This window comes from Pezoporus flaviventris, unplaced genomic scaffold, assembly GCF_033815535.1.
Source record: "Pezoporus flaviventris isolate CSIRO_AGI_PZ_B2104156 unplaced genomic scaffold, CSIRO_AGI_Pfla_v1 ptg000027l, whole genome shotgun sequence".
Classification (NCBI taxonomy): domain Eukaryota; kingdom Metazoa; phylum Chordata; class Aves; order Psittaciformes; family Psittacidae; genus Pezoporus; species Pezoporus flaviventris.
Window position 1 is genome coordinate 3,716,985 of NW_026892575.1, and position 27,237 is coordinate 3,744,221.

At 39.7% G+C, this 27,237-nt stretch overlaps 1 protein-coding gene across 5 annotated transcripts in view; it reads left to right on the forward strand.

Annotated features, from left to right (window-relative positions):
- Positions 1 to 27,237, forward strand: part of GARRE1 (granule associated Rac and RHOG effector 1) — a 63,207-nt gene that overhangs the window by 15,089 nt on the left and 20,881 nt on the right. For 2 of the 5 annotated variants that reach the window (XM_061458499.1, XM_061458498.1), the window contains exons 2-3: positions 16,440 to 17,774; positions 26,207 to 26,413. In XM_061458499.1, the coding sequence (XP_061314483.1) occupies positions 17,280 to 17,774; positions 26,207 to 26,413 (702 nt within the window). In that variant the 5' untranslated portion in view covers positions 16,440 to 17,279. Of the gene's footprint in view, positions 1 to 3,966; positions 4,188 to 10,687; positions 10,853 to 16,439; positions 17,775 to 26,206; positions 26,414 to 27,237 lie in introns of those variants that run through there. The other 3 variants (XM_061458496.1, XM_061458497.1, XM_061458495.1) reach the window with 3 other exon arrangements.

The following is a 27,237-nucleotide window of genomic DNA, read 5'->3' on the forward strand; positions in this document are numbered from 1 at the left end:
AGAAACAATGTATCTTGTTGTTGCAAAAAACCAAACAAGTTTAAGCAAATTCCTTCTCATAGATGGTGTCGGATGAGAAGGCTTCTTTTGTAGTAAACCCCTGTAATCTGTAAGACTTGTCCACAGATACTCTCCAAGTATCAATAATTGCTGGAAGTTAATGCTTTGCTTTGCAAACTGCCCTGATACACAGATTTGTGGTATTTTAAGGTCTTTATCTAAACCTTCTAACAGAGCTTTTTCATTGCAGTGGAGTACTGACAGTAGTGGTGAAAACCTCTTTCTCAAAGAAGGCTTTTAAAACCTATGTTGCGTAAATACAGTATGTTTATAATGCTCTTAAAAGTGTTGTAAAATTGTCCTCAACAAGAAACATATTGTTAGAAATTCTGGCATCCTCTGTGCTGTCCTGATTATAGGAAGCAGGGTCTGCAACATGGAGGATATTTAATTTAAAAAATTGGGATAAGGGTCGTGAATTGTATGCTAGAAATAGAAGATAAGATTAGAGGTTATGTTTCAGGCATGGAGCTGTCTCGGGGTGGGGGGGGCAGGGGGGACAGAGCAAGGTTACTTCAAGGTTTGGAGCCTGGTTGGGGGATGGGGAGAAGGGACGTAAATCCAACAGTGGCTAAAAATGGTGCCTGTGTGTGTTTGTAGTAATATGTAAAGTAGAAATTGCCTTGATCCTTAGTGTTGTATATTGTAGCCTTACTCTCACCATCACTTGCTGGTGCCAGATTAGTCATGGGCAGTGCTTGTACCAGTGGGGTGGTCCTGGCTGTCAGAATGCATTCTGCACAAATAGTCCCAGTGGCTAAAAGGTCACTTTTTCTAAATCTAATACTTAAGACATGTATTTGAAAAGGGTCTGGCCTGATCTGTAATAGATGCATCAGCTGGTATTGAAACATTGCTTAAATGTATTTGGCATCTTTGCAGGGTCTTATGGCTTGCAGAACTTCACTGTGTTGCAATTTCAGCAGAAAGCTTTGTCAACATAAGTCACTGGAAAGGAGTGTCAGCATGGCTTAAATCACCTAAGCATCAATTAATGTAAGCCTAGTCTTTCATGTTAATAATAATTTTCAAAAATAATTAACACATCAGAAGGTAGCACTTAAAATTTTAAGTGTTTCTTTCTAGTCTTCATTTGTGAACAAAATTCAGCTCTGTTAATGAATACTGAGAGGTATCATTGCGTGGACCTAATTAGGTATGAGTTAGGATCTTCTACAGATGCATACATGAGAATGTGAACTGTTGGCACTATGTGCTTTGGGGAGAACACACATACGTCTTCAGAAAGATCTAACAAATAATAAAAGTCTAAGCTTAAGCCTCTAGTTTACTTCTAAGTGTTTGATTTTTACTGAATAGATTAATTCATAGAATCATAGAATAGTTAGGGTTGGAAAGGACCTTAAGATCATCAGGTTCCAACCCTCCTGCCATGGGCAGGGACACCTCACACTAAACCGTGTCAGCCACGGCTCTGTCCAGCCTGGCCTTGAACACCGCCAGGGATGGAGCATTCACAGCATCCCTGGGCAACCCATTCCAGTGCCTCACCACCCTCACAGTAAAGAACTTCCTCCTTAGATCTAGCCTAAACTTCCCCTGTTTAAGTTTTAACCTGTTACCCCTTGTCCTATCATTACAGTCCCTAATGAAGAGTCCATCCCCAGCATCCCTATAGACCCCCTTCAGATACTGGAAGGCTGCTATGAGGTCTCCACGCAGCCTTCTCTTCTCCAGGCTGAACAGCCCCAGCTTTCTCAGCCTATCTTCATGCGGGAGGTGCTCCAGCCCCCTGATCATCCTCGTGGCCTCCTCTGGACTTGTTCCAACAGTTCCATGTCCCTTTTATGTTGAGGACACCAGAACTGCACACAATACTCCAGGTGAGGTCTCACGAGAGCAGAGGGGCAGGATCATCTCCTTCGACCTGCTGGTCACACTCCTTTTGATGCAGCCAAGGATATGGTTGGCTTTCTGGGCTGTGAGTGCACACTGAAGCCGGCTCATGTTCACTTTCTCATTGACCAACACCCCTTGCACTTGGCATGGTTAAACTCCATAAGGTTGGCATCAGCCCAGCTCACAAGCGTGTCAAGGTCCCTCTGGATGGCATTCCTTCCCTCCAGCATATCAACCGAACCACACAGCTTGGTGTCATCGGCAAACTTGCTGAGGGTGCACTCAATCCCACTGTCAATTCATCATTTTAGTTTTTTATGGATTAAAACGTTACATCTGTCTATCTTTCAAGATGTTATTATGTTGTTATACCAGCATAAATATCCCACTGTATCCTTTGCCATTTTTTTACACAGCTTGGTGACCTGAGTGACCTGGTGATAAATCACACTCGTGATTGAGGGCTTAGTTATTTACATAAAATAAACAGTACTTCTGCATTCAGGATGTGGTAAGGTGGTCTTAGTGTGCTTTGTATGTTTCAAATTAGAATTCATAGTTATTTAACAATAATTTTGTTGGGAAATATTTTGAGAATGTTTGGTTAATAATTTTAACCAAACAACAATTGACTTTTTTAAAAGGAAAAATCACATTACACCAGTCAGATCACATCAGTATTTATCTGAACATCAGTTTGACTGTTGTATGCCTTTCCATGCCATATACTTAATGTAGCAGCTTAAAGCCGGAAGCTAGAAAGGCTGTGTGTGCTGCTGAGGCGTGCCGGCAGAATTCCATGTATGCATTTGTTAGCAAGTAGCTCTTGTGTTAAGTTATTTATATTCTTTGGTAGCATCTACGCTAGATATAAAAAATATTTTCCAAACATGTAAATCTATTTGTATTGAAAGAATTAAAACATTGATAACAACGTTAACTCTGGTTTTTAAAGAAGCAGGAAAACAGTAGTCTGTTTAAAATACAAAAATCTTTGCGTTTCTGTCTAAAAGGAAAATAAGCAAGCTAGCCTTCCGAGGAAAAATATGTAAAATGCAAAACCCAAGTAACTAATTACTTTTAAGCCCAGAAATTTCTTAGAGCTGTGTCAGTGTTAAGGAGTGGGTGGAGAAGACCTAAAATTGCTCTAGTGTTCTTTAGCCTTCGGTCTGCAGCTTTTTAAGTTGACCTGTGACCTATTTTGACATTTACATTGTGTGGATAAAAGGCAACAAATTATTCCATGGACTGAAATAGAAAGCAGGATTACTGAAGCAGCTAATAGAAGGTACTAGATGTTGGAGTCTCAAAGGGGTAGGTTGTTGCCATTGTGGTGAAGGTGGGGTGGCACACAGAGGCTTGCTGAAGTAGGGCAAGAGGAAAATCCTTTTGTCTCTGGTGCTTAACTTGTGTTAGCACCAGTTGTTAATAGCATTTGCAGAAGATTGATCAACTTGGGGAAGGATTTTTTTAGTTGTCTGCTGTGTAAAGCAAACAGAACAACCAAGTGAGGGCTAAACTTGGGGGAAATATTAGCAGTTGTCGAGATTGGGCTGTATTTGGGGGTTGGAACTAGGTGATCTTTAAGGTTCCCTCTGGCCCAAACCATTATAGCTTTTCCCCCTGCTTTGGTTTATATTAAGGGTTTTTAAACTGAAAGGGTGCTATATTGGGTCTTACAGCTATAAGGACCCCACCTATATAGGATGAGTTAATCCGATTTGAAAAATCTCGTCTTTATTTAATTAAGACTTACAAATTCTGGTCTTAATGAGGAGGGGAACACTGTCCCCAAGACGCACAAACAGCTGGTTTTTATTTGAAAAAATAAGGAAAAAGGAAAGGTAATATAATATACATGCTACTGCTTCTTTTTTAATTTTTATTATCTAAAAGTACTTGTCACCACTGTTCCTTCATCAGCTACAGAAATTAGTTCTACCTAATCTTACTAGAAAACAAAGATTTGTTAGAAATGAAGCATTTTGACAGTTCCAGGAGTGTCCTGTTGCAAAAATCTAGTGCAAGAATGGTTTTTAGAATTAGTTAAAAGTATTCAGCTACTAGTATTTATGAAATTGCTATTTACAATAGTATTATATGATGCTTTTGGAGTATTATGTTTGTACTGATGTTTGGTTTTGTTACAGAAGGGAGACTGTTACTCACACTGGATTGCTCTGCTTTATTCATATCCTGTGACAGTGAATCAGATATTTCTGTCTATATACAGACTGTGCTGCCAGCCAACTTTGAGCCCAAATATGGTAAACATAATTAAGTTCATTTGCTGTAAAAATACATTCTCCTTAGTTTAACATTTTCATGATTACAGTTTTCTGATAATTCCATAATTTTCACCATGAGAGGGATATGAAGGCCTAATCATCATGTCCTTCTTCAGTATAGAATATAGTTTGTTTTCCTGGGCAAAACTCCAGCTGTTCAATGATGAATCCACTGCTACTCAAATACAGTAGGCCCATAAACTGTTTGGAAAGCCTGTTCTCAGAGTGCAGGAATTGTGGTACGAGGACATGAATATCTGTATTACCTGGAAGACAAAAAAGCTCATGGCTGCACTGTTGTGAGAGAATAAGTGCATGTGCTGATGTCTGTTTTCCTGATACATACTTCTCTTTCCTATTTTTGGAAATAAAATCTGTGTCATTTCAGAATACTTAATGCTTTTCAAGTAGGAGACTTTCAATTAATGAGTTGTGGGAGAAGGCAGACATTAAGATAGCCAAGCTTCTACCACGTACTGAAGAGAATAAATGTTCGTAAATACTGGATTAGGTTTTCATTTCAGTCCCAAAGAAATAGTATGGTAGTACACTTTTACATATAAAAAGGTGAATCATTTACATCTGGAAATACATGCTAATAATAGCCACTGCATTTATATGAGTGGGCTAGGACTAGCATATTTAATGCAACTAAGAAAACACATTTGCAGGTCTTTTTCCTTCTCTTTTTTTTCTTTTTTTTTTTTAGTATAGTCTAGTATCAAGAGAATGTTGTAGATGTATTCTGTGACAAGTGTTGAGAATTCAGAAGCAGCATAGTAATTTGGGAATGGAAAGATTGGTGGTGTTGAGTTACTGCAAATGTTTTGAAAGCTTTCATCATCTTTGCTCCAAACAGGCTAAAAAAAAATGAAAGGATGAAAAATCAGTGAAAGGCTTTGCAGGATTTTCTGTAGATCATCTGTCTTATGCTTCTAGGACTCAAAACTTACCTACTATGAAGAGCTTTAAATGTGTAGATGATTATAATTTTCACTGCCTTGAAATACTACTTTTGTCTGACACTACTGTGTGTACTGAGTCTACTCTGAGTTTGGGTTTTCTTTTTAAAGTTGCCTAGCATCACAAACTCAGTTAAAACAGTCTAGAAATTTGGTTTAGGAATATTTATTCCAGTGGGAAAATTCAAATGTATATATGCTAATAAGTGTGAGTAGTGTGGCATTTATGGAATGTAGCATCTATGCTTGCAAGAGCAGCAAAATACCTGGAAGCCTTCTCTGAAAGTTAACAGCTGATTTATCAATGACTAAATGTTCCTGTTTCCAGAGCAGTTGTAAACAGTATGCCACTGTGATATACTGCTTTCGATGACCACAAGTCTGCGTGAATAAGGAGTGAAAGTGGCCATGCTGATTCAAACTTCAAAATAGATCCAACTCAACCGTCTTTATCCAGTGGAGGTTATAAACGGATACTAGGGATAGGCAAGCAGGATGAATTTGTGGGCTATACTCATTTAAAACTGTCTTCAGCATTTTGCTGCATATAAGATTTCTTGAGTCTTTGGTTAGGCTATTTAGTAAGCCAGATGAGCTCCTCTGTAAGGAAGAGTGATAAGGAGACAGAACTGCATGCTAAATTTGAAGAGTAGGTAAAGCGTGGATTTATGCAGTGGCATAATTATGTCTGGTTTTCCATGCTGCCATGCCCTTCCAAATTCCTTTGCTAACAATTTGTAACATCAGATTTAGCCTTCTGACTACCATTCAGCATCAGGCTGACATTTTAGCAAAACCAGTCAGTTGTAACACCGAGATCATCTTCCTGAGTGGAAATGATCAGGCCAGAGCCCATCATTTTATATGTGAGGCTAGGACTGTTTTTCAGTGTATGAGTTGATAAATTTAACCGTAACAAATCAAGTCTCTTATTTTAGTCCCTTGTCCTGTAAAGTTATGCCACTCTGTGTGTGTGTGTGTGTGTGTGTGTATGTGTGTGTGTATATATACACACATATATATACTAGTTCATGTGGTATGTCGTGACTGAATGCTGTAGTATTTGACTTGGGCACTTACTCCCACGTGTCTTTCCAAGTCTTGTTTAACGTATGATTTGTCTGGGGCAATGACAGGTTCCTCAGAAGACCCTCACTTTTGAAAGATGTACTGATGATGACATTTATAGAATGTCCTTCAGTTACCTCTCGAAGTACTTTGCCAAAGGCTGGGAATTACTTCCATTTTTCTAGGTGCAGAATCTTTTTATGCAGTATCTGGGTCCATGGACAAATCATTTTAAGCCAGTGGAAATAAAGCTCTACATAGAGCCTTCTGCTTGCTTTCTTCATCTGCACTGACTCAGCAGTAACAAAGCTCTTCAAAGCAATTTCTTAAACCTCTTCAGCAAATTTAAGTGGAAATTTTTAGCATACATATTAAAATGTGTATTAAAAACCTCTCTTCCCAGTGAATGATACTGAGAAATACATACGGCATTTGCATATGCTGGAAAGCTGCAGTTCATGATTTAACAAGGAGATTTAATTCTCACCTGAGTATGTGAGAGATATGACTGACTTTACTAGAACTAATCATATGCGTAAGTCCATTCCTGAAGTGAGCACAAATGTTTAAGATGTTTACTGTAAGATTATAGGATTGTACGATTGGGCGGGGGGATGTTTGGTGGTTTTGTTGTTGTTATCATGTTATATCATGAAAGCTCATTTTGTGCAGAAACATGGGAAATATTTATCTTTGTAGCTATTACAGTTTTGGGTTTTTTTTAGTAAGTTTTAACAAAGAAATACCTTTGTGGGCTCTTTGTGCTTACTGTATTTGAAAGTGAAGCACTAATCAGGAGTGATCAGGAGTGACAGGTAATAGTCTAGCACAGGTAACTTCCACTGTAGCTTAGAAGGACTTCAAGTGCATATATGATGTGCTGGGTGGGTTTGCAAGGAAAGACTTGGGAGGGAGCTTGTGGAGAGGAATTATCTCAAGTGGCCATAACTGGACCATGATGCACAAGCCTGACCAAGTAATATTCCTGTTCCACGTATGGTTTGAGTATTTCTGTAGTTCAGCCTTTTCTTCTTGCCTTCCCTTCAGCAGGAAATGACATGTGGCTACGAAAGGCCATTTATAGAATAGATGCTGATTCTCAAGAGCTCTCCATCCCTTCTATGAAACCATGCCTTCAGTTCTTCACTTGGTTTTGAAGAATGGTGTATTTCTTGCAGTGGCTGGCTTCCAGCATGAGCAGGTAGCTCTTCCCAAGCAGTGTGCAGGTAGTGGCCACAGTCAAGAATTCTGTAGATTATCCTGAGAGGCAGAGCTGTGCCTTTTCTGCAGAAAGCTTGTGCTGTTCATGCTCACTCTTGCTGTGGTCACTCAAGTCTCTTCTTCATCTTACAATGTTTTTCATCTTGGTTGAGAACAAGAGAGAGTGTACTAGTGACTGATATTAAGTGCACCTTTTTGGGAGATGAGAGATGGAGTCTTGAGTCTTCTGGCTGACAGTCCCATTGCATGGGAGTTTCTCAAGCTGTGCACAAATGCTTTGTTAGGCTACTGTATCAAAAGAATAGACACGTATTTTCATTTCCTTCAGCTCCCTTTCAAAAGAGGACTGGTCCTGCTTTCAAAATAGATAACGTAAGCACCTATTGCCAGGGGAGGATTGAAACAGTGAACCTGATCTGACACAGGCATCTATTTTTGACATTCAGGGAGGCACTAAAGTCTGAAAGAAGGTCTGGTGTATCGCATTCCTTTCACCAACTTTTCCTTTTGCTGTCATGTCTTACTGCTGAGACTTGAATTCGTACTATTTGCTGTGTTGCACGTTTTACTTCAAGCAAGATGTAGAAGTCTCCTGTTGCACTGCAGGTTCTGCCATGAAAAAATCCAGCTCAGTACACTGACAACCGTGAACCTGATTCAGAGATACTTACCTTCTGTGTGTGCTTCAGAGGGAGCGTAGTTACACAGTTCAGGGCTGTGGACTCTTTTTGGGAGTGTTAAAGGTTGGAAGTGAGGTAGTGTAGTGTTGAGTTGCAAAGACACTCAGTCCTTGCATACCTCCAGAAATTTGGTGTTCTTCATCCTTTACCAGTTCTCTCTGTTTCAAAGTGGTTTTCACAACAGAGTCTTTAGTGACTTGTTTTTTTGAGGCAGGGCATGCTTGTCATTTAGGACATCTGGCCTAGATGTTTCTCTAGAGTATTTTTCAGTGTAAGTGCAAAAGACACAAACTGGCACAAATAAATTAATAGTCTTGGTTTAAGGCAGGTCATTTTGAAGGGAAGAAAAGTCTATACAAAGGCATAAATTAGTTAAACTGCCTTGGGTAAGTATTTCATCAGTGAAGTGGGTCTTTGAGTTAATAACACCAAGTTGCTGGAGCTTTCCACTTAGGTTTAATGAATCTTCATGCTTCTGTTTGTCATTGCTTCAGTGGTGAATGAGATCAGTTTCTGCATTAATAAGCTGCTCTGCTTAGATTTATATATATCTAAATGGGATGCTCAACTTGATGATTCTAGTTAAACTATGTGAACTATGTAGTCCCTGTAGAGTATGTGGTGTGAGCTGCGGTCCCCAACTAGTGGGTGGAAAGACACTTTAATACTGTGGCTGTTGACATGCACCTAACCCTGTATTAGGAAGGAGAGATCCTGGCAAGAGGATGTTTCCAGCAGAAGCTTCATGGCTTCAGGAAGGTTTGGGTTGCCTACTTTTTTTGTTTTATTTTGTATCTTTCCTGCAGCTGTTCTGGGCAAGCAGCTGAAAAGGAATCCCAGTAAGCAAATCATGAGCTAACAAGAACTAAAATGGTATTGGTAAAACAGGCTATTTCTGTCTCTCTTGCCTTTTCTCCCGCTGTCCTCCTCTAACAGGAGATTTTTACAACTTCAATGACTAAAAACCAAACAACAGCTCCCTAAGACTCCAAGACTGTACAGGAGATATGCAGCTCTTCTAGTGGCTACAGCCCATCCTGTTAGGAAGGCCTTGAAGAGCAAGGCTGGTTTTTCTTTCTGGCTCTGTAGCCTGAGTTCAGGCGTCTGACCAGAAGCCATCAGGGTTTGGTGTCTGGTGTTGTCTGCCCATTGGTTGAGCTCCCAGGTCTGTGTCCTCTCCCCCTGGTGCTCCCAGGCTGCTGGTTTCTTGGCGTATGCCTGCGTCCTGACAGCTGTGTGCAGTGAGTCCTGGGAAACGGTAAGCCTCGTTTGCTCTGATGGTGAAGGTAGTGATACTTGTCAGCTACTGTAAAAGCACTTGCCTGCTTTAAGTATTTCTGATGTGTTGGTAAGAAATTACAGATGGTGCAAAATTACTTAGCTGATGCCAGAGATTAATGTATATTTTCTGCCAGTCAGCATTACCTGGAGTTGGCTGTTCTTGTCGACTGAAAAGTTTAATTTTTCAGAACATAGTTTCAGCTCTTGTATTATTCTCAAGACTTTTATGTCCAAGTTAAAAATTAAAACAAATTTGAAAAGCCCCCATACTTAATTTTATGTATTTTTTCTTTATGGATGGATTACATTTATTGTACAGTTGTCATTCTTGCAACAATATTAATAGCATGTGATGTATTAATTGAGAGTGTTGGAGATGCAGTGGAAGTCAGAATTTAATTTCTCAGGTTGAGATTTGTTACTGAAATTCTAATAGTCTCTATATTGATCTCTGGCATGGAGATTGCAATTCCAATTTCCAGTATTTTTGAATGGATATGTTTGTAAATGCGAAACATTCTCTAGAGCTGTAGATATAATCCATCTTAAGTTTGGGATAGTGTAAAATGTATCAACTCCCAGCTAAAATCAATAGAATACTATATTGATGTCTGTCTGAAAATTCTCCTCTGTAAGTAATTGGGACTGTTTGACTGGTTTTTTTTCAACCTGTTTATTTATGAGGATCCTGAGAAGTTTATTTGGAGGAGTTTCCACCATCTGTCTTAGTTCACTTGTATTTTTACAGTTAGTAGCCTAGAGGATAAAAAAGAAACAACCTCTTACATCACACACAGCCTGTGGCTCTTCCCTCCAGATGAAGACTTTTTTATTTTAATGGCTCACTGGTGCCTGGAGCTCACTGGAACAGTCTGCAAGTTCCCTATCTGGGACTAACTTTCCGTTTCTCCTGTTTACTCTTTCTGTGCTTTTGTGTAGACTGCAGGTTTGAAACCTTTTTATGGTTAGGCCTCTTGATGCTGCCTTCTTCACACTCCCTTGGTGTTGTCTCTTCTGTCCTTGATGCCATCATTTTGCCAGTGTGGGGTTCAAGGTGAGTACAGCAGCAGAGCCTGTTGTGTGATATGCTGCCAGATGTCGTTCCCAGCGAGTGGTCCCTTTAGGCTGCTGAGTTTCCTTGGCCAGGATGTTGCTATTGCATTGTGAGGTGTCAGTATAGAAATTGACCTTGCTTGGGCCTTGGCTGGTAATTTTTTTTAGTTCTGAGTCAGCTTGTGTTGGGGACAATGGGAAACTGGTCTTCAGGAACCTGTGTGTGGGCTTCCCCATCTGTTCTGCTCCCAGTTTGCTGTTTATATGTCAAAGACTGTTTGGGATAGTTTTATTTTGTTAGGGTATCCTCATTTGTACTTTGGCTGGCCTGGCCACGTGATGGATGTGATGTACACATTAGTGACAGCAGAGCTTGATGGTGACTTTTGGATTTGCACAAGATTTGTGTAATTGAACGAGGGAGGGAATTGGTGTGCTCTCAACAGGAGGCCCTTGGCTCTAGCAGCCTGCTGGCCTTTTGGCCTCGCAGTAGGCTTTGTTTGTTCAGGCTTTTTCCTGGTAAGCAATCTGTCTGTTCTGGGTTGTTTCTTTTGGAGTTACTTTTTTTGGACATTAATTGAGTTTGGTTGCTCTCATGTTTGATTGTTATACCTGAATGGTGGTTGCAGTGCTAAGTTCATCCTGGAATCTGTATCTCATAAAATCAAAACCGGCATACAGTATCTGGAAATGTTACTTTAAAAAAGATTTATCTTGAGTATTTTAGATCATCTCATTTATATTTCAAGTTCACTGAAAAGACAACAGGATTCACAAAGAATACTTTTGCAAGCAGTTTTTAAAATTGGGATCAGAACCCTTTTTAAAGCATGAAAAATCTTTTTTTTTTAATCAAATCAGTTTAAGCTGGTGTGACCTGCTAAAGCATTCATGTAGATGGTAAATGAAGTTGGCTGTGTAACTAATTGTGTAACTAAACTAACTAGTGATAGACTTGTACATTTTACTCACTACTTCCTCTGCTCAATTTCCTGTGTTGATTCAGGAAGAAAGTTGCATCCTCTGCTAGCTGGGTAATCCCAAAAGTCCTGGGTGGGGATTAGACCCATTTTTGCTGGTACAAAACAGTAACTGGGAGGTGCCAAATTCCGTTTGTCTGAAAGTCTTCCGTGTAAATGTATGTCTCTTGCAGTCAGTGAAGTTGGAGAAAATGTGTTTGATTTTTCCGGTAAGTTTCTAAGCAAAACTTTTCAGATGTTACATTTAAAAACCAGTAGTGAATTTGACTCGTTTACGCACTTATTTTCGTGCAGTTTCTGTTTCCTCTATGCAAGTGTTGCCGTTTTTTAGAGCAGCTCATGGAGGTGTCTTGATTCTCTGTGGAAGTTCAAAGAGCTCAAACTACTAGCAGTTAACTGGCACTAACTCCTTAAAGTGAGAACCTAAACAATGTGCTGAGCTTTTTCAGTAGCATTTTACAACTTTCAACAGGGTAGTGTTCAGTGTGGAGCTTGTTTTTATACTATATATTCTATTTATAATGTTTAATAGTACATGAGCAACACTGCTTTAGCCTTGATTACATACAGGGAGGAATAGAATGTATTAGTGGCATGTTGACTTTCTGGGGACTTTCTGTGCTTGTTTTCTGTGAATATTTCTGTTTTCTGCAAGTAAGTACAAGCTGAAGGTTTATATTTTGGACTGATAACATGCTCTTGTATCACTAAAATGAAATATTATTTTTAATTTTTTAATTTTTATTTTTTTGTCTGGCAAAATCTTGGAGCAGATTCTCCTGGAAGGCATGCTAAGGCACATGAAAAACAACAAGGTGCTTGGTGACAGCCAGCATGGCTTCACTAAGGGGAAATCCTGCCTGACCAGTTTGGTGGCCTTCTGTGATGGGGCTACAGAACTGATGGACAGGGGTAGAGCAGTTGCTGTCATCTGCCTGGACTTGTGCAAAGTGTTCGACACTGTCCCACACAACATCCTTGTCTCTAAATGGGAGAGACGCCAATTTGATGGATGGACCACTCGGTGGATAAAGAACTGGCTGGATGGCCGCACACAAAGAGTTGTGGTCAATGGCTCAATGTCCAGCTGGAGACCAGTAACGAGTGGTGTCCCTCAGGGATCGGTGTTGGGACCGGTCTTGTTCAACATCTTTGTCGGTGACATGGACAGTGGGATTGAGTGCACCCTCAGCAAGTTTGCCGATGACACCGAGCTGTGTGGTTCGGTTGGTACACTGGAGGGAAGGAATGCCATCCAGAGGGACCTTGACATGCTTGTGAAGTGGGTTGATGTCAACCTTATGGAGTTTAACCGTGCCAAGTGCAAGGTCCTACACCTGGGTCGGAGCAATCCCAGGCACAGCTACAGGTTGGGCAGAGAAGAGATTCAGAGCAGCCCTGCAGAGAAGGACTTGGGGTTGTTGGTCAATGAGAAAATGAACATGAGCCGGCTTCAGTGTGTGCTCACAGCCCAGAAAGCCAACCGTATCCTGGGCTGCATCAAAAGGAGCGTGACCAGCAGGTCGAAGGAGGTGATCCTGCCCCTCTCCACTGCTCTCGTGAGACCTCACCTGGAGTATTGTGTGCAGTTCTGGTGTCCTCAACATAAAAAGGACATGGAACTGTTGGAACAAGTCCAGACGAGGGTCATGAGAATTATCAGGGGACTGGAGCACCTCCCGCATGAAGATAGGCTGAGAAGGCTGGGGCTGTTCAGCCTGGAGAGGAGAAGGCTGCGTGGAGACCTCGTAGCAGCCTTCCAGTATCTGAAGGGGGGCTATAGGGATGCTGGGGAGGGACACTTCATTAGGGACTGTAGTGGTAGGACAAGGGGTAACAGGTTAAAACCTAAACAGGGGAAGTTTAGGCTAGATCTAAGGAGGAAGCTCTTTACTGTGAGGGTGGTGAGGCACTGGAATGGGTTGCCCAGGGAAGCTGTGAATGCTCCATCCCTGGTGGTGTTCAAGGCCAGGTTGGACAGAGCCTTCGGTGTCATGGTTTAGTGTGAGGTGTCCCTGCCCATGGCAGGAGGGTTGGAACTTGATGATCTTAAGGTCCTTTCCAACCCTAACTATTCTATGATTCTGTGAGTTTTTCTAATACGATGAGTTACATTAGCATAAAGTTCATGTAGTTACGATATGGAGTCCCCGCTTTTAATCCGTGCACCAAGAGCAGTGGGGGAACTGTAGCATTGAGAAAGGAAGGGGAAAGTGTGGGAACGTTCTCTGTGTCACTTTGTCAGGAAAAGATGCAAAAGGAAGAGTATTTGTTCTGTACATAGCATGTCGGAGATCTCATTATAGAAAGTTTAAGGCGTGTAACATTACCCACGCGCCTAGTATTGAGAATTGCAGCTTTCCTCTCTTTAGACAAGTGTCTCTTTAGATACTGAAGGTATAAGCTGTCCTCTCTAGCTTTTGTGTTCACTTTATTACAAGGGAATATTGAAGAATTCAATAAGTACCTGCATGTCTGACTACGAAATTATCTAGAAGCAAAGCACAGTGATTTATCACATCTTTTTTATAGCTGTAGAAAATACGAAAACACCTTTTTTTTTCTATTCATTGCATTCATGTTCTTTAAGGATGTAGCAGTTTTATGCATTGCCTGAATAATAGACCATTTCAGATGATTTTTTCAGTGTCTTAGTTTGATCCTGAAAGACTTCGTCTGTAATAAGAAGTGCCAAATTGTAGTATCTTTCTGATATGCTTGTCTAATTCAGTGCTGCGTAACTTGAAAGCCCCTTCTTAGCTTTTTCTACTTTTGGCACTAATTAACATTTAGGTGTTTCATGATCATTTCTTAAGTTCTTTTGCAATATGAAGTTCATGTCTACTTAGAGAAAATAATTGGCAATTTACTTACACAGTGCATATAAATTAACCAACTTTTGTTCTGTCTACATTTATATGCAGTCAAGAAACCAATTTATTTATGCTTTTCCCTGTAAGGTATTATAGTCTGTAAGCAAGGAAAAGAATATTTTCAGCTGTGCATATGATATCAAGACCTCCAAGAAAATGCTACTTTGATGGGATTTTTGCATTTTGACACATTCAGTGCGAATACTGAGAGAAGTATAAAGTAGTTGGGACAGAAAGTAATCAAGAGTATTTTAATAAGGGATGGTGACGTGTATGGGAATTTCTGCTGGGTTTTATATGTTTATTGAGTTTTAAAAAGTGTGAATACAAAAGAATATTTGCTTTAGATCTCAGAAGCAGAACCATCTGCAGCAGCAACTTCCTGAAAAACTTGTGTCTGTTGTTTTAGTGGGTGGGAGACCATCAGCTCTATATGTTATTCTGTACTGCTGTGTCTTGCCTGCTTCTTTATCTGTGTGATTTTTGTGTCATATGTATGTGTCAAAACACATTATGAGAATGAAATAATGTCTTATTTGTTCAGACAGGTGGAAATAATAAATTTTGGCTGAAAATCTTTATTCCCCTAATATTTTGACAATAGGTTTTATATCTGAAATATAATAGCTAAAGGAACATTTTGTTGTTGAATTAAAGGGCTCCTTCCTGTTTTATTTAGATTATCTTTTAAGTGCTATGGGAAAAAAAATATTAGGAATTACTGTTTGATATTAGCCCTGTGTGTTGCAGTTACTGCAGTAAGGAGATGTCCTTATTTGATCAAATCAAGTTATCGGTATGTGTAGGAGAAGGAGAGAGTGGCCTGTAGTGTGATTAATAGCTAGGACTAGATACATTGTTTTAACAAATTGTATTTCTCTACATTATACTTTCCTTTTAGTAATGACCTGACATTGTTAATCAGTATCTTTTGCAGTCTGAAGGAATAGAACGTTCCTCTCTCAAAGCAAGGAATGCTGTAGGGAAGCTAAGGCTACCTGTATGGGGTTTGCTGTCCGAACCTAGCTGGTGGGACAAGAGGTAATGAGGTCAATGAAGAAAGGCAGATAATGGTGGTGGGATTAAGTAACAAGGTATAAACTCATAGACATTTAAAAAAAATCTTGTCGGATGTGTGTATAAATATATTGTATGTTTATATAAAATGTTTATATAAGGACACATAGATGAGCTTCTAGGATAACTCCGACCAGTGTACGGGTGTATAACTCCAACCTGTAAACAGGATCATGAGATGCCAAACCCTGTCCAGTTAAGACCTGTGTTTGGCTAAGGGGAAGGGCGTAAAAATCTTCATGCCATTTTCCAGAAGCTCCAGTTCCTCCAGCCTGCCCTTGAATGTCTCCTGCTGTAAACTAACCCTTTCTTCACTGGTCAGGCTCTGTTCACCTTCCTACGAATACCTTCAAGAAAACACTGTTGGCTCTTTAGCTGCACCATCAGTATGCTAGTAGGAGCAGGGCAGCATTTCCTTCCTACTTTATATCTGAGTGAGAGTGTTATTTAGGCCAATCTGCTAGGCAGGTCTGCCTCATGTAATATCTTGGTATGATAGATGTTGTACTGAGAAAAAAAATTAAGGACCTGTATCTGTTGATTTACTAAATTATTAAAGTGGATGTGAGCATCGGATTTATGCAATAAACTATGCTGCATGAAAAAAGGTTTAATTGACTTCACTCTTTAATTATTTAGAAAGGATGAGATTAGAAAATGTGATCAGCTCCCCCTGTGCTCTGCATTAATAGCCTTCCATTGTTCTTAACTGTATAAGGGTTGCACTGGGGATTAGCTTTATAGCTAATAGTCTCAAGTTTGACAGTCTTAAGTTATTAGCCTTAAGTTTGGCAGTCCAGAATGGGAGGGATAAATAAGAAAATATTCATCAGGTTGAGTTTAGCAGGATGACATCAATGTGCAACTGCCTTTTAGACTCAGCACAACTCTCCCTCCCTTTTGGTGTTGCGTGTAGTTGACATAGTATGCATAGAGAGTCATACCAGGACACTGCAGGAGTTAATCTTAAACCTTCTTGTTGCTCCATAACATTTAAACCTCTTCTTATTTTTTTTTTTTTTTTTCCCCTTTACAGGAAATGACCTAGAGGCCTTACAAATACATTTGTGCATTTTTGTTCTGAGTCTCCAACTGAGGGCAAATGCAGTCTGGAAGCACCACTTCTTAATGTTACAACGGAAACAACTACCTCAACAAACAAAGGGAAAGAAGGCTTGCAATAATAAACACTCTAATTTTTAATAGCTTACACTTGCAAAGTCTTCTGTAAACAGTCCAGATTATTAATTTTTTTTCCCCTCCAGTATTAATAAGAGACACCACAAGTAAATCAATTTGGCAGACTGGATCTGTCGAGATGTTTGAAGATACTTGATCTGCTGACGTAAGGATTTGTTTTTTCAAGGAGGGAGCCTCTGCACTGCTTTTAGAATCGCTGTTGATCGGTGGTTTGCTCCACTTTCCCTGATATTACTAACAGGAAAATTGTATTAAGCTATTGCTTCTAAAACTTATTTGCATTGACAAAAATAACGTCTGTAAACTTAACAGCAAGTGATGACAATATGCTCATGAAGAAATTGTAGGTGGTAGCTTCTCTGCTTCAGCATTGCTTTTCTGTGTGCAGAGTGGAAAACCAAACAGGAGACAGAGCATTATTAAGATACATCGGCTTGCTTTTTGACTACAGTTTTAACTGCAGCAGGGCTGCACTGAACACTGAAAATACAAAGTCAGCAAATCTGCTGCCTTTCTCACTGCTGATACAGATTACACGGACGCTTGCCTTTTTGAAATGCCTTTTGTGAAACCTATGTACACAGTCCTCCACTGTTACTGTACGTAACTATATATTTGGGGAAGGAATTTGACAAGTGATTGTTAATTCAAGGAATCTTTGGACAAGCACTCACTTATGTATTGCTGTAGTGCACAAGAAAGCAAAATGGACTATAAGCGGCGCTTTTTGCTTGGCGGGTCCAAGCAAAAAGTGCAGCAACACCAGCAGTATCAAATGCCTGAGCTAGGCAGGACGCTGAGCGCACCGCTGGCATCTACATCCCCAGCATCCCCCTTGGTCTCCTCAGCTACTGCAGGCAGCTGCAGCCACCCTGTGTCCCATACGACTCCGATTGCAGACATCCAGCAGGGAATTTCCAAATACCTGGATGCGCTCAATGTGTTTTGCCGTACAAGCACTTTCCTTACAGACCTTTTCAGCAGTGTATTTAGGAACTCGCACTATTCTAAGGCAGCTATGCAACTGAAAGACGTGCAGGAACATGTCATGGAAGCAGCGAGTCGACTCACAGCAGCAATAAAACCAGAAATAGCAAAAATGCTGATGGAACTGAGTGCAGGAGCTGCAAACTTTAAAGATCAAAAAGAGTTCAGCCTACAAGACATTGAGGTAAGTTACCTTGGGGGTACTTTTTTGCGTGTGAATTTGTATCATTCCTTCTTAGTTGGACATCTCTGCAAAATCACTTCTACACCAAAAGTTCCTTCTGCTTTGCTTTGTATTTGTGGACTGTGCTGGTAAAAAGAGAAACTCTTTATTTCCTGTATTTTCTTGAAAGTAATAAATCATTTGTAGTGCCTAACTTCCAGCTATGTTGAATTAGGTATTTAATAGATATTTCTGCATAAGAACTTGAACTGTAAAGATTTCATGAAATAAGGAACACGAGGTACAATTATATTGTATCACCTATAAATTTCTAAATGGTAATCTTCTATATGATTTAATCTTAAAACCAGGAATCCAACAGCCTCTTTATTCTTGGGGGCAACTATGCTTAGTTTAAAAATGATAATGCAAAACAAGAACAAAAAACCCCAACCAACCAAACCAGCACCCTGCTCCTCCAGATCAGCTAGATAGAAGTTTTAAACAATCTTCTGTTTTATGTTAGCTAATATTTCTAATGGTATTAAGCCATCATATTCTAAATCAACCTATACTTTCCTTAGTATTATCTATTCTAAGAGGAAATCTGAATGCTGGGAGTGGCGTATTGTCATCAGTGTTTGTGTAAAACTGCATATTACGTGACTAGTGGTTGAAATTGGTGTGAAATCATGTTTTATCAGTCTTCGAAATATTTTTGTATTGTTGAGCTGTTATGCTTAGAAGAAAAATACCATGCTAGACTGAGACATTTGACATTTTGTGTTGTAAAAAAATTTGTCCTGACTTTGCTATAATTTCCATACACTGGCAGCGAGTGCCCAACAGCCAGAATTCGGAGAGTCTGAAGTTAAAAGAGGATCCCCAACTCTCATTGTGCCTTTCTGGGTACTTCTCCTGTAGTAAATGTCTTCACTACATAACAAGCAGTGTTAAGTGACAGTCACAGATGAATTCCTGGTGGTTTAAGTAGTTCCTCATGTTTTGACGTATTTCTTTACAGCAGTTGTTGCAAAGTTATTCCTACAGAATTTCATCTTGAGTGGAAAACTGACTTTTGAGTTCTCCTATTTTTTATGTAGATTTCAGGTAACTTTGTAAGGATAAATGTTATATACACAGCATATATCTGCTTTCTGTAACTGCACAACTTTTATGGGTGAAGTAGTTAAGTAGAATATTATTTGTAGTACACAATTTTAGTAAGAAATATGGCTGGTTTCAATGTTGTATACTTAGTATAGAGTGAATTAAGATTTGCTATATATTTGTTGTCTTCTGTGGAGTGGTATTTTTGAAGGCAATCTAATATCACTATTTTTAGCTATAGTATCTGTATACTGCTTTTATAACCCAGTCAAGCAGTTCTAGGTACTAATTCAGACCCTGCCCCACATGCTGCATGGAGAGTGCTTCTTCAGCAGGGAGTTCACCAGCAAAGCAAACCATTGTTTGCTTAAGTTGGCTGTGTGTCCTACCAGCTTAAAGCAAAGGTAGAGAAATTTGCTTTAGTCCCTGCTTTACCTAACCCATATTCCTGAGCAACGTGTACCTGCCATGCTCTTCTCAACAGGCAGCTCTGTGGTAGGAACAAACATAAAGAGAATGCAGGCAAAGCCAGCTGGATTGCTTGGTTCTGGTTTTGGGCATATCTTGTAGAAATTGATCATTTGTCATTGTACTTTTACCATAGAATCCCAGACTGGTTTGAATTGGAAGGGCCCTTAAAGCTCATCTGGTTCCAACCCCCTGTCATGGGAAGGTACACTTTCCACTAGACCAGGTTGCTCCAAGGGCCTTGCAACCTGGCCTTGAACACTGCCAGGGATGGGACAACCACAGCTTCTCTGAGTAACCTGTGCCAGCACCTCAGCACCCTCACAGGGAAGAACTTCTGCCTAATGTCTAATCTAAATCACCCCTCAGCAGCTTAAAGCCGTTCCCTCTTGTCCTGTCACTACAGTTCCTTGTAACAAGTCCCACTCCAGTGTTCTTGTAAGCCCCTTTTAGCTATTGGAAGGCTCTGCATCTTGCATATAGCTTTTAAAAAAAAACAAAACCTCAAGATTCACAGGAATTTTTGAGTAGTGAGGCAAGTATTATGTTCTTGTTTTGCTTTAGAACCAGCAAAATTTAAGGTTTTGACACTGACTCAAATGGTGGTTTTATAAATCAACCAGGGAGTGTGGTTTAGATGACTTAAGTATATGGGCAAGCTAGTTGGGTGATTGTTCCCAGGAAGCAGTTACCGGTGCTCACTGTCAAAATGGACCTTGGCAGGTCAGTATAGAGACTATATTTAAGTTTGTAGATGACTTGGAAAGCATATGATACAAGTATGCTGGAAGACCTGCTGAATTAAAAATAATCTTAAATTGAACAAACGAGTTTTCAGTTTGGGTTAGAATTCAGAGGGGAAATGTAATGTTACAATGTTTAAAAAGACATTTTCAGCCTCAGAAGTGAAGTCCCCTGGGAAGCCATTCTGAAGAACTGTTCTATGGTTTATGGTAGTCATATGTTGAGTAGGAGTCAGTATTGTGTGGTTGCAAATAATAAATCAGTGTTGTTGATATTGTGCAAAGAGGCAGTTGTCATGCATTTAACATGACTGTAACCTGCAAGAACCATGAAAGAAGCATTCAACTCTCTTCACTGGTTATTATGGCCTTAAACACAGCAGTGCCCCCACGTACCACTGTTGTGGTAGGTAGAGAAATAGCAACTGGAGAGGCACCAGAGAATAACAAGAGCAGTCAGACATCCAGGAAATAGGACTTCAGAGGACAAATTGAAAGGACTGACCCTACAGAAGAGAAGACATAACAAGGAAAATCAGAATTGTTTAGGTATGTAAGAAGCTGCAAGAAGACGTGGTATTGTTTTGTTGTTCATGTCCACTTAAGGTGGAGCAAGAAGTAATGAATTTAAATTTCTGAAGGCAAGATTCATATTAGATTCTGTGGAAATACTTTGTAGTGTTAGTGAAGCACTGATGTGTATTGGTACAAAGGGTAAGGAGCCTGCATCATGCATAATTTACAGAACAGGTTAAACCTGCATCTAGCAAAACTAACCCAGGTGAAATTGCTCCTTGCTTGGGACAGTAGGGTGACCTTCGAGAGCCTCTCCTACTCTGTGTTTCTGTGATTTGAAGACTGAGCTATTTATGCTGAAATTTTAATTTAAGAAAGTGTGGCTTAGGATTTTTTTCCCCGTATCTGTAGGTACTTCAACATTTTTTGAAACTACCACCAGGATTAAAAAGTTCACAGTGGAAACAGAAAAACATGAAGGGCTTGCCTGATTTCATCAGAGTTCACTGACGAGGGAAACTGAGGGCAAAAGAGTGTGACAGCCAGTGTAATTGTTTCCTTAGGAAATACGAGGGGGAAATAAAGTAGTATCTGAAGTTGCTTTTGTAGCTTCTGTAGTGAAAGAACTTACAGCACTGAGAGAGAGTTGAGTGATGGTTGAATGTCTGAATGGCAGCTCAGTGATATCCTGTGAAGAGGTACTCAAGACCCTCTTATTTGAGGGATTGAGTCTGGTATTACAGAAACAGTGGGAGCTGAGTTGTACTTCCTGGTAGGGTGAGAGGACAGAACCGCAAATTCCTGAGGAGGACATGAGAACAAAGCTTTTTCTATGAGTGAGCCCAGCTAAGGGAGACACACTTTTCCTAAGCCTGCCTCATCAGCGCCAGTATGTCTTGAGGAAGAATGAGAAAAAATAAGCAGAGCAGGTGTGTCTTTAGAAATTTAGCAGAGAGCTATAGCTTTCTTGTAGTGCCACATATTTTTATCTAGTGTGGTGGGCTTTAGCCCGCAGGACAGGCAGTATCAAGAAGACTTCAGGTTTTGATGAACACACTTGGATTTGGACTACAAAAAAGGTGGTGCAGCCTGGACTGTAGTAGCAGTGGATGAGGGTTTTAATTCATTTACTGGTTTTTAGCAGAACAAAGCTTGTTAGTTCAGAGCTGTCTGCCAGGATGTGCAAGAAGATGACTTCTCTTGATCAAAGTATTGGTAACAGATGGAGTTTTCCAAGGTTTCTTAATTTCAGAAATGCAAATGCTGAGTTTTGTTTTCTGCCTTTCATTTCGTCTTTCAAAAAACTTCGAATTCTCAGGTGTTTTGTGTTTATATGGGTGAGAAACAGTTTGGAAATCAAGGGGAAAAAGAGTGCATTTTGTGTTAAGTTTTCCAGCTCTGTTGTAAGCTGTAAGACTGCAGTAAAACTGCACTCCTGTTAATAAAAGTGCTAAAGGAAATCCAGGGGGGGAGGGGGGAAATTAAAACTGGAAAAAAGTTTGTGTATTTCCTCATCTTCTGTGAAGTTTTGCAGCAGCCGCAGTACTGCAAAATGTGAAGAATGAATCTTGGTTTAGCTACATGGAGTTTGTGTGTTGTCTTAGAAGTGGTAGTAATGACAGAGATGTATATGCTGCCTTCCCAAACAAAAGGGAACAGCCTTGGGGACAGGATGTTTACTTGGATACTTGTCTTTGTACTAAACAGAGTTATATTTTTTTGGCTTTTATCTGTATAGTAAATGAAGATTTTTGATCAAGAAGCTTGTGGGACAAAAATGTCTAAGTAAATACAAAACGTAGGCTGTCCTTAGCAAACATTGTTGAGCACAATTTTAAATACATTTTAAAAAATTATTATTATCTTTGCTGTTATTTGCAGGGATTGGCTTCAGACTTCCCCAGGTTGAGAAACTGTCAGTAGCAAAAAGCTGCTTCAAATCAGTAGAAAATGCTATGGCTTGCTGCAGTGCTGTTGTCCCCTTGTCTTGCTCTGCAGTTTCATGGTCTGCTCTCAGATCTGTTATCATTGTCTTTAGAAATGCTTTGTATTACATTTTAATGGCTTTTTATTTTTAAAATGCTTAACAGTGAAATGCTGTTTTGCTAAATCATAGTTACCATTTTAGTAGCTGTCAATATCAGATTATCACTGCTGGTTGACTGTTAGCAGAAATGAGTCTGTTGGGTTGCCCATGCGTGCTAATACCATAGCTGTAATTCTGCTGGAATCTAGTTTGTCTTGTAGGTACCACTTCTTTAATGAGCAGGACTGTGTCTTCCCTTGGAGGTGTTTTGGTCATGAGATCGCTCTTGCAAACTGCAGGGCACTGCTGCATAGTAAAAATGAATAGTATTCTGCCCACTTTCAGTAATATGTGGGAAAGGGTGCAATTTCATCATCTGGTACACCAGTTTGAGTCATACCTCCTTGTTAGCTTCATTATGTTGCTATTTTAAGCTGACTCTTCAGTGAGTAGATGGGCTGCGCACAGGCTTATCGTTACCCAAGCCGTTAAGAACTCTGTTAAAGGAAAAGGAGGTAGTAGGAAACCACTGAAAAGTGTGTTGTGGTGTTTTGTTTTTTTGAGTGTTTTGTTTGTTTAGGGAAATAGCCCCCCCAAATAAAAAATTCTGCTATGTAAGATGGTACTTGGAACTGCAGGTCAGCATTTGTATAAGTAAGGAGGGCTGACACTGATTGTTTGTTAACTTTATTAGTGGCAGAGTTCTTTTTTTAAAGAACCTGTTGTGTAAGATTTGTTTGCCAGGGAATTTGCATAACATTACTGTTTAGAAATGAATTCTGGCAATTTTATGTGTGCACTTTGTCCAGCAAAATACCCCAAAGTTGATTGTGTGCCCCCATTATGAGAATGGTATAGGACAGATTAATGTAACACTGCATCTCTACCTGATGCTCCGGTTTGTAGGTAACCAGTTTGATTAAACTCATCACCTGTTTCAGAGACAAGGAATTCTGAAGTGAGACCTCCCCAAAAAGTCCCATTGCTTCCAACTGTCTAAACAGTAAGACAGATTTCCTTTAGGTAAGGCTATTTCCTACTGAGATAGGTAGCTGTCCTGCCTGGTAACGTTAGGAAGTCAAGATGCTAGAGCTGTATTTCTTGGCACAAAAAGCTTGCAAGCTGAAGACCTCACTGTATGTGCAATATAAATTATTCTAAGAAATGGCTTAAGAAAACGCATCACTACCAAGACGTTATTAGTTGACACCTGTGATGATTTCACTTTGTCTTTGATTACTGTGTAGTCTCTTAGTCTCTAGGTTTTTAGTTTGTTCTTACTGTGGTCTAAAGTAGGAGAGTTAAACAGTTCTGCATGGGAAAGTAGGAAAAAATAACCTTGCAAAAAGAGATGGCGGTGTCTCCATCTGTGGAAAAGACACATCCATATGCTAATACTGTTCTGCCGGCTTTGCAACAGAGATTTAGTATATTGCTTTACACACTTTGGTAACTGCTGGCCGACACTGGCTGTATTTGTTAAACTCTGGAGTTGGAATTCTTTCTCCAGTTGAGACAGTTTCAGCTCTTCGGAAGAAAACCCTCAAGAAGTGCACTTTAAAGCTGAGTGAATTTGGCATCTGCACTGAGCATTTAATAGTGCAAAAATCCTCTGCCACTTAGATTTTATTTAAGGAGTTAAAACCATCCTGTCCCATTTCTGAGGAAGGCTGAAATAGATTATTTTTTTAACAAAATAGGAGTTCAGTTAAGCAGATGTTACTATTTATCTTTACTGTTTAACGTTGTAAATTATACCAGGAATGTTGTGTGCTACCACTTAAAAAAACTAAATAATTTGTTTATTTTGAGCATTATTCCCAGGCAGGGGAAACTTTAACCTCTGTACCTTAAATATTCTTTGAAACTTAATCGGCTTGAAATTCGTAATAAGTCCTAGTTTCTTTTTCCCCTGAGAGCTGCATTCTTCGTACACAGAAATATTCAGATCGCTAGTTTTCTCGTAAATATTTCTAACCTTGTAGCCAGGAAAGTTGGAGGGTTTTTTTCATTTTATCATTTCCTGACTGCTTTTTTAATAAGGCAAACTCCTTTCAAAGGTCAGTCAAAATACTAAAAATGTTTAATTTCATGCCTTCTACAAAGAAGGGAAGTGATTGAACCAGAATGGAATGTCAAAAGGAGTCCGGATGCAATGGAAAATAGCATTGCCACCACTGGTTCTTCTGAAGTAGATAGTTAATGCATATAACTGTTCATGTGACTACAGAGTCTTGCCAGAAAGATCATTGTGTCGGAATATTTTTATTCCAGAAGAATGTAGCTGAAAATAAGCCTGATGATTTATTTGCTCCAAGGCATAATGGCTTTGTACATTATCTATGTATTTTCTGATTTATTCCTAAAATGGAATTCGAGTCTTCTTTTAATCAGTCAAAGTCAAATATACATTTTAAACCACTGTGACAAACTACAAAAAAGAAAAAAAACACTCTGAATAGCTTTTAAATACTTTCTGCCATAATTCGGAAAATACTTGCTTCTTTGCTGCATTGTAGCTGTGTTTTGTGGTAAGCTTTGGTTTGCTTAGAAGAGCGTGACCCTGAAGGTAGATGAAGTGCTCCTGTTGGTGCTGCTTTGCTTTCCAGGTTGTCTTGCTGGATGGCTGCACTCTTGTCTGGTCTTCCATGTGTTGTGGCTGTTCCTAAATAGTCAAGTTGTGTGATCTGATTTGTTTGTAGTAACTGAGGCATATGTTTGTCTTTGGTCATAATTCTGATTAGCACTGGTATGACGGGGATAAACGGGGATGGAAACGTGCAGGGGACAGCGGTCTGGGATGCAGAGGTTGGACCCTGTTCCCCAGCACAATGCTGGTGCTGCCCTTAGGCCAGTGAGTATGGGGAGGCATCAGCAGCCCTTTGCTTCACTACTTTTCCTCGGGCTTTCCAAGTGAGTACTCCATGACCCATTTCAGTGAAGTATTCTGAAGAGAAGATTTGTTCCAGCGTTAGCAGTTCCTGTCAGAGGATGCGAGCGACAGGGCTGCAACTTTGTGCATTCTGCAGTCACTGTTACGTTCTAAAAATGGCACTGTGTTGTCACTGCATTATGTGGCAAAATGTTTTCATGCTAATTGCTGGTTATTGCTTGGCTTGGAAGATAAACTCCTGGATTAAACCTCTCTGATTTTAATGATACTGGTTTAAAATTATTCAGGCTTTTGTTTTTCTTTGGGTTTTTTAGCATAAATTCAGTCAGGTCTATTTGCAAGTGGGTTTTGCTGTTGACTTTGCCCTTGCGATAATATGCTACTCCCCTGATTGTTTCATGTGCTCGGTATTGCTAAGTAACTGAACAAGTTTTTCATTCTTCAAATAACTGTAACTTGAGTGCAGAAAAATTACATGGGATCAGTGTGATCACCCTTAATTCATAGAAACCGGTGTTTGCTTGCTGAATACCTTATTCTAAATAAATGGTTAAATATCAAGTATTACTTCCGACCTGAAGTGTTACTTTAACACAAGAAAAAAGATCTGAGTACCCCAGACACCGAGCAAAAGAAGAAGAGAAACTTCTGTGAAATCCTCTGCTTTCTTGAAAAGGGTTTGTTTCTTCTCCCACAGGTACTTGGGCGATGTTTCTTGACGGTGATGCAGGTCCACTTTCAGTTCCTGTCACAAGCTTTGCAGAAGATCCAGCCAGTGGCACACTCTTGCTTTGCTGAAGCTGTAGCCCAGGAGAGAAGGAATGTTAGTGGGGCCGGAACCTCAAATATAAGCCCCACAAATGAGCTAGAAGATGCAATAAGATCATGGAGAGGAGCAGCAGAGGTATGGACGTCTAGTTACATTATATTTAGTAAAATGGCAGTTACATTTAGTGAAACCTAAATTTAGGCTGGATGCCCTAATAAAGGAAGGAAGTCTCTGATTTGTAAGACATCCTACATTTGAAGTGGGGAGCATGGTGCAGTTAGTTTTACCTATATGCTGATTATATCCATATGCTATTTTACCTACATGCTGATACATTCTGCCCTGTGTAAAGTTTTCTTTGTGATACATAGGGAGTATATAAGGAGTGCACAGTGGAAGCAGCTTTTTGTTAGTAATGAATTAACAGCGTTCAAGTGTGGTTTGGCAGAAGTGGTAAAATGTTTGAAAAAAACAGCAGAAAACCTAATGAAAAATAATTTATGTCTAAAGCTTTTCTGCTTTCCGTCGCGCTGTTGAAGTCCACAGACTGATAGATCAGAATGGCTTCAGACACTGTATGCACATTTTCCTTAAATTCAGGTAACTTGGAGCATGTGCTTTTTAAGCCCAATTTGGCAGCACACCCAGGCTTTTTATAGTCATCTTGACTGGAAATCTTATCAAGGTTTCCATTTATCAACCTGGAATGTGCAAGGTATATGAAAGCAAACAAGTTTCTTTTAGAACTATGAATGCAGAGGAATTGTTTGTAATTTTTACTGCAGCATAAATTTATTTCATTGGATAAAATAAGGATTTTGGGGTGCTTTAGGTGTAATACAGATAATTGTAACAGGTCTAATCCTGGTATAGCTGTACTCCTTTTGCATTAAAAATAGTTATTTTTATGTTGAATATATTTAGTTCCTTAAAACTCTTACAATTTGTAGAAATGCCCT